The sequence below is a fragment of the Epinephelus fuscoguttatus genome, linkage group LG10, assembly GCF_011397635.1.
Source record: "Epinephelus fuscoguttatus linkage group LG10, E.fuscoguttatus.final_Chr_v1".
Classification (NCBI taxonomy): Eukaryota; Metazoa; Chordata; class Actinopteri; order Perciformes; family Serranidae; genus Epinephelus; species Epinephelus fuscoguttatus.
In genome coordinates this window covers 41893908-41912782 of record NC_064761.1, presented here as the reverse complement: position 1 = coordinate 41912782, position 18875 = coordinate 41893908, and the positions used below count along the sequence as shown (strand labels likewise).

At 42.2% G+C, this 18875-nt stretch overlaps 1 protein-coding gene across 5 annotated transcripts; it reads left to right on the top strand.

Annotated features, from left to right (window-relative positions):
• The first annotated feature begins 271 nt into the window (after nucleotides 1–271).
• Nucleotides 272–18487, top strand: LOC125895918 (FYN-binding protein 1). 5 transcript variants are annotated; one of them, XM_049588146.1, is made up of 20 exons: nucleotides 272–574; nucleotides 1225–2297; nucleotides 2409–2560; nucleotides 6397–6591; nucleotides 6684–6972; nucleotides 7057–7184; nucleotides 7570–7598; nucleotides 7743–7777; nucleotides 7980–8148; nucleotides 10378–10537; nucleotides 12536–12662; nucleotides 12783–12817; nucleotides 12893–12977; nucleotides 13146–13180; nucleotides 14928–14997; nucleotides 15108–15179; nucleotides 15310–15329; nucleotides 15546–15579; nucleotides 15980–16091; nucleotides 16174–18487. In XM_049588146.1, exons 1-19 carry the CDS (start codon nucleotides 566–568, stop codon nucleotides 16074–16076), a joined length of 2814 nt encoding a protein of 937 aa, XP_049444103.1. In that variant the 5' UTR covers nucleotides 272–565; the 3' UTR covers nucleotides 16077–16091; nucleotides 16174–18487. The 5 variants fall into 5 exon arrangements, with proteins under 5 accessions (XP_049444103.1, XP_049444102.1, XP_049444101.1 ...); XM_049588145.1 differs by having other exon boundaries at nucleotides 1105–2297; nucleotides 6397–6585; XM_049588144.1 differs by having other exon boundaries at nucleotides 1105–2297; nucleotides 15313–15329.
• Nucleotides 18488–18875: the final 388 nt, after the last annotated feature.

Below are 18875 nucleotides of genomic sequence, written 5' to 3'. Positions count from 1 at the left end.
TCCAGCTGAAGCTGCAGACAACACACCGTGACTCTAACGATGTATTAATGATACATCAACTCCTCACTACAAGAAACAAGCTGCTTTTGAAAAGGTGCAGGGCCTAATGTGTGCAAAAGTCGCAGTGGAAAATGAACAGTTTTAAAAAACAACTGCAGCGACAAAGTTTCATGACAGTGACTCACATTTGCGCGTACACGTAGTGCCAGCTGGGCCACATTCCTGAAGGATAAAAAAAAAAAAAAATCTGTTGAGAGTCAGTGTGGTGCGTTAAACTCAGACCCGTTGGACGAGACGGACTGTTTTTAGAAGATGAGTGTGAGTATTCCTACTCAACCTCATTCCAACACTGAAACCGTCTCTCGCGCGCATGGGACGCACACTCGTCTCGATCAGCGCGGAGGAGAAAGACGCACAGGTGCGACGGGTCGATAAAAATACGACAACTTATTGTTAGTGGTGGATTTTAATCGGTACATGATGAGAAACTGACGAAGAAACTCGCTGGAGTTAACTTTTTTTTCACTACGAAGACTTTTGTCGTTTTAGTGGATAATTAAACACAATGGATCAGGTGAGTTGTGCTTTTTATATCAAATCCTTCCTCAGTGTGTATTCAACGATGATTTATGACATTAAAACGACACTATTTGCAATTATTGAGATATTTTAAACTGTGCTAACAGGTGTAGGTCTGCTTCCTGTCACAATGACACCATCTAACTCTTTAATACGCTGTGACTGAGTCAATGTCTTCACAGTAGATGGATTAATTGAGCAGATACTGTATTTCTTACTCACTTGTAAGACTCTTATTACGTGAGTGTGTTGACAGTCACCTGGTTTAAGCACTACAAATCAGGTCTGCCTACTTTCTCTCTTCAAACAGAGAGTGGTAGATATGTAAATGCAATAACAACACAACGATCACTGTGCTGTTAAGGCTGATACACTGCCGTGATTTCATTCTTACTCTGAGCTTAGCACCACACGATCTGTAATATCAAGTGACATGTTTTTGTGATCTCAATCAGGTAAACTTAAATTCTGTAGTTGCCTGATAGTGGTAATATATCTCAGCCTTATTCACTGTCCTTTCACCAGGAGGACAAATTGGACTTTATGGCCCTGAGGGCCAAGTTTCAGGAGGGAGAACACCTCCTGAAGCAACCCAAAATCAAACCTGCTCTCCCACAGAAACCAAAAGTTGTTCCTCCCCCACAGAGTCCCACTCACTACATCCCTGCAGGAGCACGCCCCTCCCTGCTCACCACCATCAACCAGAGCCTGGACGGGAAGACACCACTTGCTCCCAGAGTGGTCTTCAAGGACGACAAGAAGGAGAGCAAAAAGCTTCTCAGCCAGGTGAACTCTAAGGGGAAAGACAAGAGTGAAGGGAAGCTGAAAAAGAGTAAAGACAAGTCAAAAGGAAGCAAAGAGAAGCTCTTTGCTGATGAGGATGCAGAGGAGCAGAAGCCGAAGAAAGAGAACGGTAAAGACAAGAAGCTCCCGCTGCTCCCTGTAGCACCCAAGCAGAGCACTGCAGAGCTGGTGCCAGCCACGCCTCCACCTAAAGCCACAACACAAAAGAAGAAGGGCTTCCTGGGTTTCAGGAAGTCAGGAAAAAAAGATTCAGTGGAGGTCCCAGCAGAGCCCATCCTAGACAGCCCCAGCACTGATGTTCCTGGACCAGCTCCACTTATCCCAGTACCTTCTGACTTTGGTGACACACCACCAGAGCCGGAGATGGCTGCACCAAAGGCTCTAATGCCAAACATCCCCACCTTACCAAACTCAAGTGCTGCAGTGGAAATCACCCCACCCTCCACTATCCCTGCCTCTCCTGACTTCGGCCCACCTCCTGCCTTTATTCCTGATATCCCAACTCCTAAAGTGCCAACGCCAGAGATTGAAACTCCACTTGAGATAGAAACTCCTGCGTTGCATGTTTCCAGGCCTGCAAGCCAAAATGAAATCATTCCCGGTCCACCCAGTGCTACCCCAACCCCTCCACCCACTCGTGCCATCATTGATCCCCCACCAGTGGCCTCTACTCCCTCACCATCACCTCCTGAGCCTGAGATTGCAGTTGAGGCTGTAAACATAGCTGCGGTGGAGACGCCTCCTCCTCCAGTGGTGAATCGTACTTCCAATTCCACGCCATCTCCAAAACCTGAGCATCCGATCTCAGCCCTCTCAGCCCTCTCCAGGGCGGAGGACATGAGCCCAGTGAGAAGGAGTATACCATGTGACCAGAGGATCTTCAATGCTCTGGAGAAGGCACGCAGGAAGACCAGGTGAACAACACACAACTTTATCAGTGCAGTTCTTTACTTTCAGAACTATACCATTTAGTTGTCGATCATTGCAAAACACTAACATCTTACAATGCCTTCATCTGGTTTCAGCCCACAGACAACCTCCATCACATCCTTCTCTGCCAGCCCACCTCCTTCTGAAGAGTTTCCCCCTTCTCAGAGTCCCACCATCTCTCTCCCAGAGCTCCCACCCATTGATTATGCGGGGAACGCACCCAAACCAGTTAACGGCCTCGACCACCGTAAGTCTGAACTAATCACTGCAGAATTAATTTCCTTTTCGCTTCTTGTTTCATTATTTCTGAATTTTCTTTGACTCTTTACCTGAACATGAAGTGCACAACAGCATATCTCATCATCAAGTGTGCAGAGTGCAGCTACAGAACATCATTTGTCAGTGTAGGGTTTCAACTATACAGAAAATGTGGTATGTATAGTATGGTTTATGCCACAGGGTTGCTTCGGGTGTTGGTTTGGAGAGGCAGCTTTAGAGAAACTCACACACACACACACACACACATAACGAGAACAGTCCTGACATTCCTCTGTTGTGCCAGAAACAACTGAGCAGCAGGTAGGGCAAAGCTGCAAAGGTATGTCAGCAATGACATGAGGAGGAGCAATGACAGGAGCATGTCCATCATTATGACACAGAGCCGCAGTGACAAACACTTTAATGGCTGTGCAGCTGACAATGCATGAGATGAAAAGTGAGTCTGCTGCTGTGTTAACACTGAGTTCATTTACACAGAGATTATTAAGTCTGCATGTCGTAGAGCTATGAGCAACGAGGAAAACGGGATAACATCATTGAATATCACAATAACGATATTACTTGTGATAAAAAGACATATTACAGTTTACGAATGTCTCCTTAGTCAACGGTTTGTATGATATCTAAGGAATTAGCGCCCCACAAATGGCATCGTCGTAATGTACTAAACATAAAGTTATGTAGGTTAGGTTTAGGAAACAAAACTTGGTAACGTAAAGCCAAATACTTTACATGAAGTTACGTAGGTTAGGTTTAGGCAAGTGAAGTTGCGTAGGTTGGGTTTAGCAACGTGGTTGGGCATAATCACATTATGTACTTAACGTAAAGTAACATACTTAACATAAAGTTATGTGGTTATATTTGGCCAAGTAAAGTTACGTTAGCTAGATTAAGGAAAAAACACAGATGGGTGTTGTCACGTTACTTACTTGACGTAAAGTTACATACTTTACATTAAGTTACGTATGTTAGGTTTAGACAGGTCAAGTTGTGTGGGTTTGGGTTAGGAAAAGACACGTGGTTGGGCATCATCACGTTACGTACTTATAAAGTTATGTAGATTAGGTTTAGTCAAGTAAAGGTGCATCAGCTAGGTTTTAAGGAAAAAAACACAGATGGGCGTCGACATGTTACTTGAAGTAAAATGACATACTTTACATTAAGTTACGTATGTTAGATTTAGGCAGGTAAAGTTGCGTAGGTTGGGTTTAGGGAGAGAAATGGGAACTGCCCATTAGTTCGACAGCCCATTGGTTCGACATCCCATTGTTCCGACCATATTAAACTCATTGTTCCGAAGTCCGTTCCGAAATCATCATGATGCCCTGTGGTTAAGGTCTGGATAGGTTTAGGCACAAAAACCACTTGGTTAGGGTCAGGAAAAGATCATGGTGTGGGATAAAATGAAAAAGAAAGTGACAAACACATAAGCTGTGAGCCTGCTCCGCCTCAAGCCAGTCGCGGCACACCATACGCCCGCCGCGAGCCGTTCAGCACTGTGGACAGTCGGACTAATTGGATGTCGAACCAATGGGCTGTCGAACCAATGACATGGACCCAGAGAAACGTGGTTGGGCATAATCACATTATGTACTTAACGTAAAGTAACATACTTAACATAAAGTTATGTGGTTATATTTGGCCAAGTAAAGTTACGTCAGCTAGATTAAGGAAAAAACACAGATGGGTGTTGTCATGTTACTTACTTGACGTAAAGTTACATACTTTACATTAAGTTACGTATGTTAGGTTTAGACAGGTCAAGTTGCGTAGGTTGGGGGTTAGGAAAAGACACGTGGATGGGCATCATCACGTTACGTACTTAAAGGTAGGATCTGGAGGATTTCCAAACAAAACAAAATATAGACATATACAAATGAAATCCTGCTTAATCATCACCTATGGGCTTCTACTCATGTGTGGTGGTGACTCTGTTTGCAGAGCTCCTGCCCTTTAACTGTATTTTGATGTTTTTGTGAGCTCAGACTGCTTCTGGGCGGAGATTTCCCCAGCCAATGAGAGAGCACAGGTGCCGTGCCTGAGCGTGTCCGAGCATGTCCGAGCGTGCACCAGCACGAGCCTTACCTGAACCTCTTCTGTGAAGCCGTCTGCCATACCTCCGGGCTCCGTACACCCGGGAGAGTTGAGCCTGATGGGAGGGGCCAAATTTGAATGTGTGTTTACAAACAGCAACTGGAAAATCCTCCAGACCCTACCTTTAACATAAAGTTATTTAGATTATGTTTAGTCTAGTAAAGGTGCATCAGCTAGGTTTTAAGGGAAAAAACACAGATGGGCGTTGACATGTTACTTGAAGTAAAATGACATACTTTACATTAAGTTACGTATGTTAGATTTAGGCAGGTAAAGTTGCGTAGGTTGGGTTTAGGAAGAGAAACGTGGTTGGGCATAATCACATTATGTACTTAATGTAAAGTAACATACTTAACATAAAATTACAAACATGAGGTTTGGTCGAGTGAAATTGCAAAGGTTAGGTTTAGGAAAAGAAACTTGGATGGATGTTGTCACGTTACTTATATAACATAAAGTTTCATCCTCTATATAAAGTTACAAGTTACGGAGGTTAGGTTTAGGAAAAGACACATGGTGATGACGTGCCTTAAAAAACTCAAAGAGCACTTGGTTTCACACCGAACATGGTGACCGGTCTCCTGGGAGAAAGTCCTGTGTTTGTTTGACCCAGCCACGACCCAAACCTGCATAAATCTTTCACAAACTTTTGCTCTTTACTCCTGTCAGCACATCCGTTGACAGCAGCCTTTCTGAATACATGAATTATACACGCATTCTGGTGCATTGCTTGTTGTAGGAATACATATGAACACAGCATGAGAACACCGTCAGTGTACTTAAAGGGAATTATTTCCAACATTATTTTACTGAACAAACTGAACATTGTTCGGAGCATAAAAGGCACCAACAAAAACAATATAAGTTACATTTTAAAGTTGTGTTTTCTACTGATACACTCTTTTTAACAAACTGAAAAATTCCTGAGTGCAGTATTAAAGTCTTTAACCATGATGATAAAAAAATATATATGTTATGCAGCTCTGGTATGTAGGTGTTCACACATCTATCAGTGTTAAACAGCCTCATGCTGTTTACCATTTCAATGCCATTGTCACTTATCATAGTGTAGTAACACTCATATATTTCTGCCAATTCCCAGCGGCCTTTTATTTTTATTACTTAATGTGCAGTGCAGAGTGATAACATTTTCAGAACAGTTCAATATAAATACAAGTTAGAACAGATATATTTTGCATTCCAAGTAAGAAAAGTGATGTACTTTGATGTAATGTGTAGAACAGAGTACCTTACAAGTTCTTTAGATTATAAGAAATGCATTAACTTAAGAAATGTCTTAAAAGGTAAAAATAAAAGAAAGACTCAAAGATTTTTAAAGCGAGGTACGCTGTGTGTTTCTTCATTAAGGTGTCCTGATTTTTCACTCGTTGCATTATCTCTGCTCTGCAGCGTTCTATCACAACAACTTCCACACAGACTGGTTTGGTCTCCTCACAAATCAAATTCTTCCACTCAGCTTGCTCTTGTCTTCTCTCACTCTCCCTCTCTGTGCTTGGAATCTTCATTCTGGTGTTCCAGCTGAAGTGTTTTACTGTTTTGACTGTGTTCATATGCAAATCTAGCTGCTTAAATGTCTGTAAGATTTTAATTTAAGACTTTGTAAAACCAGTAAACATCTGACAAACAAGCAATGCACAGAGATTCTAAGCATGATACACTTGTGTTAATACATGACGTCATTCTTTGCAGGGCAAGCCTCTCCAGTGTTGGAGGGTATCAGTGAGGAGGGGTCCAACCCTATCTCAGAGCTGTTGGTGGTCCCACCTCCTCCACCCAAGAAGATCCCCCGAAACACTGGGTCTCTGGATCCTACTCCAGAGGAGCCAGGCAGACCTCCATCTGTCAGCCTCAATGAATTCATCCCTCCTCCTTTGGAAGGTAATGGTGAGCTCACCATTTTGTACTTACAACTTTGTGAACCCAACTTAAACAGCCCCCTGAATATTGTTTTTATATTGTCCCCTCCTCATCTACAGAGATCCCTGCTCCTCCTGAATTCGGGACCGACACCACAGATGTCCCAGAGTTTGACGACGTGGCCTCAGATGCTCACTCTCCAGAGCTGCCGGTGTCACAGTGGAACGGGGAGGAGTACTCAGGTCCAGATTCTCCAGATGGACAGAACCCGCCAGAGTTTTACGGCAATGGGGTAACTCCTCCAGGAGTGGAGGTCCCTGCATCACCAGTGTTTGGGGCCGAAAACCAACACAATTCACTACCGGAATTCTCTTTGCCTATCTTTCAGGGGTCCCCACCACAGGCAGGGTGAGTCATCCTGATCTCTGTGCTTGGAAATACTCGGTCATCTCTGAGAACTTTGTTTTGATTCTTTCACTCTAACTCACCCAGGCTCGAAACTACTCAAGTTGGCAACGGTGTCTACGCAAGTGAGGAAAATGTCTATGAGGACATCTCCACATCTACAACCAAAAAGAAAGGGAAGAGTGACGGCAAGAAACGCAAAGGACCACCAAAGAGTAAGGATTCTCTTTGGTCAACACTAGCAATGAGACGTTAGAGTTTCTGAACACCAGATATAATCACAGCAGTCATATCACATTGATAAGAAATCTAAATAAACACATTATGTTCATGTATTTGCTGTATGATAGTGCACGTGCATCAAGTGTGACATTTAACTAGAATCTCTAGTTCTAAAGATGCTGAAGTCTTTCGTCTATTCACCCACAAATTAAAATAACAGAAGGGTGGACTACAATGCCGATCGCCATAAATAAACAATATTTTCTTGTGTGAGCAATGCATCAAAACTGAATAGCACTGTGTAATAGTACCATATGCTGTGAACCTTCCTTGTTTGTATTCTAAGCTGACTTTTTTGACAATTTGTTGTTTACACAGATCCATATGCTGAGGCACAACAGGAAGCCGTAAGTAGCTTTGTGATAACTAAGTCATTCTCAAATATACAAAACAAACACATTTTCTGAATGACAGCTGTTGCTTATCTGTTGGAGATGCCACTGATGTAGAATAAACTGAATCAAGCTTTATCTCTTCGTTGGTGTTTACAGACTGAAGAAAAAACCAAGACGGGCAGGTTTGGCAGGTAAGGTCTTACTTCTTTTTTTTTTTGTTTTTGACCCACTTCTCTTTTCATCTCAGTTATCCCCCAGACGCTGTTAGCGGTGAGGGAGTTCGGTCCACCTTTGTTTCCCTCATAATCTCCTCTGCCATTTAAACATGCAGCGAGGAGTCCCTTTCAGACAGGATGATATCCATCTCTCTTTCTCTCTCTCTCTCCTCTGCAGGGGCGACAAGAAAGCTGCCACAGAAGGGCCGGATGAGAAGGAGCTGAAAAAGAGAGAGAAGCAGCGCCTGGAAAAAGAGAAGAAGGAGCTGAAGGAGAAACAAGAGAGGGAAAAGAAAGAGCAGAAAGAGAGGGAAAAGAAGGAGAACGAGATGAAGAAGAAATTCAAAGTGAGTGATGTTGTTTGGACGGAGGAGGGAGGTATAGAAGGTGAACGGGCAGCGGGGGAGGGTGGGGTATATGTCTTGGCGTGCAAACCTGTCTGGATTCATTCCTCCAAGTGAGAGAGTTGAGCTGAGCAACATGTGCGAGCTCAAATGGAATCTGTGTAAACATTGTCTCATTGTTTCTCTGACAGGAGATCGATAGGCTATTCTTTTCTTCTGTGATATACCATCAGCATATTCTAACGACAGAACATGACTCTCTCCAGGATCCAGTGGGTCCTGCGAATGTTCAACTTGAAACCGACATCTCTGGCCAAACAGAAAGAATAAGATGCATTATAGTTACTGAAGAAAAAGCAAGACGGAGAACTTTCATCCAACTCATTCTTGCATATTTTAACCTGCGTAGCTGTTCTGCTTCATCCGCTCTCAAAGCGTTAGCAGGCAGCTGTTGAACAAGCCCTTGTACATGACCTGCCTAACACCAGACTGCAGGCGGACACAGTTAAGCCCCAAATCTACCAAACACTGTCAGTATGGTACCTGTGTTGTACCTAGACTGTAGGTCCACCCCCACCCACCCACCCCCCTTTCACTCTGTCCCATGCAATAAAGGCAAGAAATAATCTTACAAAAAAAAAAGTTGCCAGCAGTCGACCCAGTGAGTTATTTTTTCTCAGACTATAGCTGCTGCAAGAGGTAGCAAAGCATCTTATACTTACAGTAAAACTCTCCACAGTATGAACAGTGGTTACATGAACCTCAAAACGAGACACAACTCAGCCCTGAGCAGAGTGACCGTCCTCTACTGACCAATCAGACTGCAGTGTTCACAGCTCTACCTTTAATACCAGATCTGTGTGCTAGGTACCCCAACAGAGGGGGACCAAACATGGGGACGGCACACGACAGTTCTATTGGTACCATCCACAACTTTTCACAGTGGAAACGGAAAAAAAGCGTATTGAACTGTACTGCTCGGTGGAAACGGGGCTTTAGTGACAAGCTGGTGAACACAGTGAAGAATTTAGCAGCTAATGAGTCAGTTATTTCCCTCAGCAGATGGTAAGGAGATGAAAAAGAGTTAAATTAGAGCGGATATTAAACAAAAAAGCAGTTAGTGAAAATGAAACACTAATAGTCTCATGAATGCATTCCACACTGTCATAAGAGGTGTTATGTCATGAAAGGGGAAGTTCATTATTTTCCAGCCTGGACCCTGTTTTCCCATGTTTTTGTGTCTAAGTGACTAATGGAAACAACAATTTATGAAATTGCAGTATTGAGCGAGAGGGCTGAAGCTGTTTGTGGTGGAACAGGCTGAGGCCTTTCACCCTCAACGTACGGCCACTGAAAGTGCTTGTTTTGCTTCTGACGTGCTCAGATCTCATTCAGAGTGTCTGAGACATTATGGAAAGGATCCTTATAGATGTAGACCTTGTTGTTAAAGAGTAAGATCCTTTTTGTTTAACCAGAAATGGTCCTGAAATCACCATCACCAAACCCACAAGACTTCATTTCAACACATGATCATTTTGGTGTGTATAGAGCCACCAGAGTTGGCAATTGATGGAAAAGTGGGAAGACAAACCAGGACAGCTTTTGTGAGTTTTATTTTGTTTCTGTTGACTTTGTATGTATGTGTTTTATGATGATAAAATTACTTCTTTTTTTTTTTTTTTTTTACATGAAGTCTGGATAAAGGTTTGGTGATGGTTATTTCAGGGCTGTTTCAGGTTAAACTAAAAGGATCTTGCTCTTTCACAAAGAGGTCTTTCTCTGTAGGATTCTTTCCATGATGCTGTCAGACACTTAAAATAATCTGAGCCTGTCTGTGGCAAAAACAATCACTTTTAAGTTGACAGTGCAAACATGCTTCAAGTGGTTACACTGCAGTCTGTTTCACGGCAGTCTTCTCAATATTGGACCAATTTCAAAACGTGTTGTTCCCATCAGTCACTTAGACCCAAAACGTGGTAAAATTAGGGTCCAGGTTGAAAAATATCAAACTTGCAGGAAAAGCACAGGTGAAATTCGTATCCGTAATAATGGCTAAGTTCCACTAAGTGTGAGCTATTCCCATGAGACAGGACGTCCTCCCTTAAACTGAAAGCAGCTTTTCCTGCTGTGAAAAAGGTCTCTCTCTCTATCACAAGTATGTGAGCTCTGTTATGTGCATATGTACAAACAGCATGTGAATGTGTGGTTTTAACCTGCTCCTGTATTTGTTAGATCACAGGACAGGAGGATGCCATGTACCAGGCAACAGTAACTGTGACGACCAAGGGACGTAAGCACGATCTGCCCGTCACCAACGGTGACACCATCAGCATCATCCGAACAACCAACTGTCCTAAAGGGAAATGGCTGGCCAGAGACAGCAGCAACAACTGTGAGTTAACAACAAAAAAAGTAAACTATGTCATTAGAAATGTGCTCACGTCAAAGGTAGAGGGATGCATAAAGAAAGAGGTCTATTACAGGGTCCTTCAAAGAGTCTTAACCTCTTGAGACCTGAACTTTTGTTTGGTCTACATTTTTAATTTCTCCTAGCTATTTGGGATCAGCAGGACCCAATAAGTGGAGTAAAACTTGAGATGTACTGATACCACTTTTTCCTTCCCGATACCGATTCCGATCCCTGAACCTTAGGTATCTGCCGATACCGAGTACCGATCTGATACCAGCGCATAAAATAAAAATGGATGGGTTATGAATTGTCCTAAAACTCTATGTAAAATATTAAGGAATAAATACATAATAGTAGAATGAATGCCATAAAACTTTTAATATTATTATTATCCAGTGTTGACACAGATCAAGACACAGGTTAAAGTGCAGCCACACAATTTAAGGCTACAGTAGAATGCTTTTTAAACTCCGCTCCGTTTCCGTTTTGTTTGCCTGTAGCGTGCGTATGCGTAATGACATGAGGCATTACGTGGTACACCTAAGTACATAGGCTGTACTTGTATGGCAAGCTGTTTTAACATTTAATCGCTAGACTGGATATTCATTACTGATATCGGCAACATAATTTTGCCTAGTCAAAACTCTTACTCAAGATATCTGTAATTAGATTTTGACTAGTCAAAACTCTAATTACAGATATCTGTAATTAGATTTTGACTAGTCAAAACTCTAATTACAGATATCTGTAATTCAGTTTTGACTAGTAAGATTCAAACTACTTTTGCCATTCATGTGTGTGGGGTTTGTCATTGTAGATATCTCCAATGTAGTTGCAGATATCTGCAATTCTTATTGCGGATATCTGTAACTGAATTGGAGATATCTGTAATTCAGTTGCAGATATCTACAACGTCATTTTGACTAGTCATAATTCAAGTTCAAGATATCTTTAATTATCATTAATTGAAGATATCTACATGGTCCTTTCTAGATATCTTGAATTGAGTTGTTGTCGAAATGACGTTGTAGATATCTGCAACTGAATTAGAGATATCTCCAGTTGCAGATATCCGCAACTACATTGGAGATATCTATAATGAGAAACCCCACACACATTAATGGCAAAAGTAGTTTGAATCTTACTAGTCAAAATCTAATTACAGATATCTGTAACTGTAGTTTTGACTAGTCAGAATGACGTCATAGATATCTTCAATTAAAATGCATACTAGTCACAATGACATTATGACTAGTCAAAATGGTGTTGTTGATATCTATAATGGTAATTCTGGATAGTCAAACTTAGCGATTAAATGTTAAAACGGCTTGCCATAGTACTCGCCGATACCGATACCGCATTTTAGGCAGTATTGGAGGCATTTCCGATACTGGTATCGGTATCGGTACAACTCTAAAAAAAAAACTAGACATTGTTAATTATAATTAAGTCCAAATGTCCTAAAATGAATACAGCACTGGCAGCACTGTCGCTAGCATTGGAAAAATTTGTTGCCATATCAAACTAGACACATTATTAATCATAAATAAACAAGTTTCTGTCCACTTTTGTGTCGGGATCTGCCGCAGCCTGACTTGGCAGAGATGGCTGCCATCTTGTTTTTACATGGATTAGTGTATTTTGCTCTTACTGCCACTAGATGGCACAAAAAAGTGTCCACAAACGAGGACAACAGGTCTGAGTTAAGAAGTGTGAAGTATAAGGTCAAGTAAACCCAAAATGTGATGTCCTCACATGAGGATACAGGGTCTCAGGAGGATACTGGGCCTTGATGTCATGAAATGATCTTAATTTAAAAAGCATTAAATTTAAGTGTCTTCTACCTGTAAACACCTCGTATTAGTGTTTGTGCACCTCCCTTATACACAGCTAACTGTATAAAAGTGTTTGCACAGATAACTTTATCTCCTGTGGTCTCTGATTGCTGATCGCACCGCTGACTCTGTGAGTGTGTTCCAGATGGCTATATTGCGGTGGATCATGTGGAGCTGGACATAAAGGAGATGTTGGAGCTGGGAAAGAAGGCTGCAAACACACACAAGAGCAGCAACAATATTATCGAGGATGTTGCAAGATCAGGGAGCAGGTACATGTGCACATGTGATAACTTATACCAACAATCCAATGAATAACCATCCTCACTCATTATTCATTACACTGTTAAATTTAAAGGATGATTTATAGCTGTTGTTGTCTCTTTTCTCAGGACCTCAAACCACTATCCTCTGTCAGCAGAAAGCTGTAAGTTTTAATAATGATAACAGTATATGTTTAAGTTACTCTGCAGCAGTTTGATGTTGATGTTGGTGTGTTCAGTCACAGATGACAGTGAGGAGTGGACCGGTGATGATGACGAACCTCTGTCCCCTACCTCGAACACTACAGATCCACTGGCTCCAATGTAAGTCCATGTTAGCCTGAATCTACTGCACAGGGCTGAGCTGTTCACTTTTGATTTATACAACAAGATACAGACCCATGATGAGCCTTATTGACGATGATCTCTGATTAGTCATTTGTATTTTTTCTTAACCAAAGCCATGTCTTGTCAATGTCTTTTCCTCCGCAGCGGTCACTCCAGGACGCTCTCAGTGCCAGACATGGGTAAGAAATTCCAAACCAGACTTTCTTCAGCAAATTGTACTTGTAAGCTTAACAATAGGGTTAAACAAAGTGTGTCTGCTTGTGACAGTAGGTTACATAACCACACGTCTCCTCCATGTGTTATCTTGATGCGAGTGTGCAGATACAACAGAGAAGCGATACTACAAACAGATGGATTTTTACGTCAGATTAAGTTGATGATTGTTTCAGACAAGCACAGGATCCATGTACAAGCCTTTATCATCAGATGGGCTTTTAAAGAGCAGCAGAAATCTTTCGCCATCTATGCTTCTGTGGCTCCAAGTTGAAGGTGTTGTGGAGCCCTAGCAAAGTTTTTAGTGACAAATTTATGTAATAACTTTCGGATTATTAGTTAACACCAAGTCTTGTATCTGTAGGTCAGAACAGGAGAGGTGATGTGTGAGGCTACATCTTTTTTTCTCTCGTTAGTTGTTAAGCGTTGGTGATCAAAGCACAAAGACGATAAATCACGGACGAAAATCACGGAAGTTTAGGACTGAGCTTCTCCTCTGAGCTGGCTGAGAATGAGGCAGGAGGGTGAAAAGGACAGGTGCATGCTGGCATTCTAAAAACAATAGGAAGTTAGTGATTTGTTTTTTGTTTTTTTCAGCTGATTTGACCTGCTCATCAACTCAGCAGCAGCGGCTGTAACGCACAACTCATGGAGGCAATTATGGGACTTTAAAACCCACTTCCTCTCATCATAACTCAGTCAAAGTTGAACACAAAGATGAAATATAAATATTCTAATAATCTGGTGACTGTCGCCTCCATAAATCTGCTTGGAAATCTAATCACTCTTGAACTTACCTGAGAATCATCACGTTTTAAGTTTTCTTCGGTATCACAGTAATCCAGTGACAGCTGACTGTACATCCATGGGTACACTGCAGACAGGGTATGCTAATAGCTAACTCAGGTATAAAACACATAAACTAGTAGCAACCTAGCTAGCTAACTGACTCTATGGTGACATTATACTTCCTGTTTACATCCCCCAGACTCCCAGAGCATTATTGGAAGTGTAGTCTCAAACCGTAGAGCATGATTGTCTCAGGGGCCGTACACACGCCATGTTGTGCCTTGTTTGTGCCAGCTGTCAAAAGGTTGCATCTCAGGAGTCAACCTTTGCAAGCACCGTGTCATAGCCTATTTACCTGAAATCCTAAGTGGCAGCCCCGATGAAGGGAAAGATATCTGTCGGCTCTGACTGGTTGGTCGTCATCACATGACATGCAGTGTGCGCTGCTGAGTTCCAAAAGTTGAACTCGTTTTATCTCGACGCACAGCTGTCGTGCCCTAAAAAAGAAGGTGCTCGGGAATGCGTGCGCATCGTGATGGCATCGCTCTGGCTTTTGAGCACGCCTGCCAAAACAATGAATTGTGTAAATTTTATTCATATTGCATTCTAAGTTGTGTGGTTCAATCAGTTCGTCTGAGCCACAGTGTCAGACTTTAGAACTTGAAAGTATCATGACCTCAGTAGCGTTGAACGTGGCATTGTGGTGACACTGGCCACTTAATTTAGTCTGAGGGGTTTTTAAACTTAATTTAAAGACACACTGACCTCTTAGCTCTGTTTGCATACTTTAACAGTGACTCACAACCTCACTGGATGAGCCGGTTGTTTGAGTAAACAGGAAGATGTGATTATGGTATGATTAATGCTTTAGGTGCGTGACGTTAAAGTGTATCGCATTTACCTCTCATTTATTCATTTTCTCAGGAAACAAAGACCTCAGTGTAAACCACGCGCACAGTCAAAGTGACCTCAGTGCAGATGGCCCCCATGTCCAGTGAGTTCACCTGTTTCTCTCTTACAGAAACACACACACACACACACACACACACATACACAGATGCAGAATGTGGATATACAATACATGTGTGTTTGTCTTTTAATCAGAGCAAGACATGAAGCACTTCAGAAGCTGGCGACATTTTTCCATTCACCCAAACCTGTGGAGCCAGCTGCCAGGTAGGCTCAGTGCACAAATGTTCACCTGCTGTACACACACACACACACACACACACACACACATATGTGCACATGCACACGCATACAAATAAGGTTTTAATTTTTGCTTTTTTGCTTTTTTTTTTTTCAGCAGCACTGAACCAGAGAAAAGTAAGTGATGCATAAAATATGCCTGATCCTAAAATATAGAAAAATGATATAGACATCTTGCATGTGAATACAACATAGATTATATAAAATTATTTATGTATAATGGTGTGTAACATGACCATTCAATCACTGGAAAATCCATCTGTCTCCCTTATAACACATTTGATGTGTTTGATAAATGGATTTTTGAAACTTAATACTCTGTTCCTATCTCAGGTCCTGTGCCTGTGAAGGAGGAAGCAGCTCCCATGTGAGTAGGGTTATAAAACACACACACACACACAAAGAAAAATGCCGAACATGTTGTGCAACCTGTAGACGGACAAGCTTCATTTCTGTCTGTAATGGGTTGCTAAGCATGAAAAGAGCGTTTAATTCTTTTTGTGTTTGAGAGAAAAAGAGACGGACGAAGAATCCCCTCCTCTCCTACCAGGAAGTTACGCTGGCTGATGTCCTGGTAGAAGAATGAGTCGAGTCCTCGTAATGTGCTTTTCACATTTATCAGTGGTGTCATATTCATGGTCAAAATGAGGTCACCCTCCTTTGTCGCTGCTGGCACAGTAACCAACATGGCAGCACCTACATACTAAGCAACAGTTTCTGGGCAACACGGGGAAGGTTGAGTTATTTTGAAATGTGTTTTTCTGCAGGCCTGAAGCCAGTTCAACACAGGAAGTTGATTTAGACTCTACTGATATGCTCATTTTACCTCCTCCTGCCCTGTATGCTGACCTGGCCGCAGAGTAATTATCATAAAACCAGGTGAGCATGAATCACCTGGACTCTCTCGTCACTCACAGCTCTGTGCACTTCACACACTGACATGATGTCTTTCTGTTTGTAGCAGCTGGGCAAAAAGCAGCCAGGCAGAGGAAACAGGATTTGTCTATGTTATTCTTCACTCTGTGACCCGTGTCAGTCACATAATACTGTGACAGTAACTTCATCTTCTTGATAATAACCTTTTTTACCTGGTGACTGCATTTGTGGATCAGTATGATGATGAAGAAGAGCAGGATTTGGGGATTTCTCAACAAGCGACACACCATCTCAGCAACTAGAACTTTTTGTGCGCTTTTTTTGAAGCACTCGCTGTGAAACCAGAGGGACAGTTTGCCTGGTGGCTCTGAGTGACTTTGAATATTGGACCAAGATGAACTGCTGATCCTGGGAAAGGACTTATGAACTGTTGCAGACACGCACCCTGGAGGCTGTTGTAGGGAAAATTACAAACTTCCTATGCAAACACCAGAAAGCTAAATCTATTTAAAGTGGAAACAGACAACTTTTCAGCTTTCCCCACTAGCATTTCCAAGGGGTATTATTGTTGGCACCACTGTTGCAAAGACAACCGGCTCGCTTTACATGTACTTCTGAGCTTAGCAGCCACCACAGTTTCACAGTTACTTCGGTTGTTCCACTGTCTGTCATTTCCGCTACTGGGGATAGTAACTGCACAGAACGTACACTGATACTCTTTAGTAACTGTGGATGGCTACTGGGGAAACAAAAGCACTATCCTCTTTCTGTTTTTTGGTTGTGCAATGGTTGATGCACTTCCTTTGTGCCATAAACAAGCAAACATGATTGCATAATGACAGTGAGGCTTATGGGGAACCAGTCTCAACACGAATAGTGTCAGTATTCTATAGCCATTAGGGTACAATTACACATGAGCAAAATTAACAGTGGTGAATATTAGCCTTCCGTTCACTTCCATTCAATGCGAGCAAAGGGGGACGTTGAATATTTGCTTCTGGTGGCAAAGCAAATCACATCTTCACATCACGTGGAGTTCCTCAGGGAACTATAGTGACCTTTGCTTGGCAACGTTGCAGCTTCAACTACTAGCAAAGTAGCACGTGTGGAGGAGACAGTGATTGTTGCCCTGTTTGACCAGCCCATACTGTATGATATTGGCCATGAATAACACAAACTGCCCCACATGAGAAATGCTGCTTGGCGAGAGACAGAAATGGAATGTAAGAAAATGGAAAATAACATCATATTTCGTTGTCTTTATCAGCACGCTAGCTAACATTAGCCAGAAAGCTAGCCCATATTATCGCCTTGGCAGCGTGGCCACTCGCCTGCATTGCTCATGTGATTGTACTCTGACATTGTGTAATCCATATTTACTTCATACTGACAAGTTAAAGCAAAAGAAATTGTCTATTTTCACTTTAAAATGGTGGAAAGAAGGAGGGGACAATGAAAATGTAGATTTTTCGTAGACCAGGGAATTTTTTAAGGTTAGGACGCTATCCTGAACGGGGGATTGTTAACTAACCAATTCCATCCATGTTCCCAGTAATCAATAGTCTTTCTTCAGGCTCAACCACTAATCCAACAGTTCAGTTATCGGTGTCTGAATATTTATCGTCGTCTACATATAGCAGTTTCAAGGGCTGGATGGAAATTGGTGTCTCACAAACTTGTTACCAGTTTACAGTGTTGGTAGCAAATGGATGAATAGTAATATAGCTGATAAACTTACAAATGAACAAAGACTTAAAGGTCCAGTGTGTAGGATTCAGTGATGTCCAGCAGCTGAGGGTGCAGGTTGCTGCCAACTGAAGCTGCTCCCGTGTGATGAGCGTGGCCGACGCAAAAACGTGATCGGCCCTGTCAGAGAAGTGATTTGTATGTTCTGGGCTACTGTAGACACAACATGATGGACCTCATGGAAGAGGACCCGCTCAGTACGTAAATATAAACAGCTCATTCGAAGGTAATGAAAACAGTGATTCTGTGAATATTCTCCCTGAATCCTACACACTGGACATTTAATATGATTTTAGGTTTGGTCATCAGCAGTAATTAAAGAACCTGTATGTGGCCAGCTCTACCCCACAAGTGTTGTGATCTATTTTAGTTTATTTCATACTGCATCTATAGGACTATGGTTAAAGTGCAGTTCACCCCAAAATCAGGAATGCATTTTTTTTGTCCTCTTACCTGTGGTGCTATTTATCAGTCTAGATTGCTTTGGTGTGAGTTGCACAGTGTTGGAGATATGTTCCAGCACATGTTCACTGTTCCAAACTTCCTGCTGCTGAGAAAGGGTGATGAGAATGGAAGAAACGAGCAAGAAGTTTTCATTTACCTCTTGGGTGACCCCGCCAGAATGTTCTGGGAGCCAGTGAAGCTCAGTAACATCAAGTGGAACTTTGAGAAGTTTCTGGTGGGACTGGACGTGAAACCGGTGAAGAGTTGGCACCAATGTTTTAATGTTTCAGAGGTCAAAGCTGACATTTGCAGATACTTCCTCCAGCTGTACACACGAGATCTTTAATTCCATCTCTGACTCATCGTACTGTATTGTTCATCTAATGATATAGTCGCAATAAGATACACAGGATAAGTAGTGCTAATGGAGACTGTAAGAGTGAGGCACTAGATGGCGCTCAGCTTGTGGAGCTCAAAGCACCAAAAAAATTCATCTGAAAAACAAACTGCTAGCTCACCTCACGAGCATGAGCCTCTCATTCATGAGTAGATGCAAGCGTCCTTCTGTGCGGTGATGCGGATGGTGGGTGTAGTTTG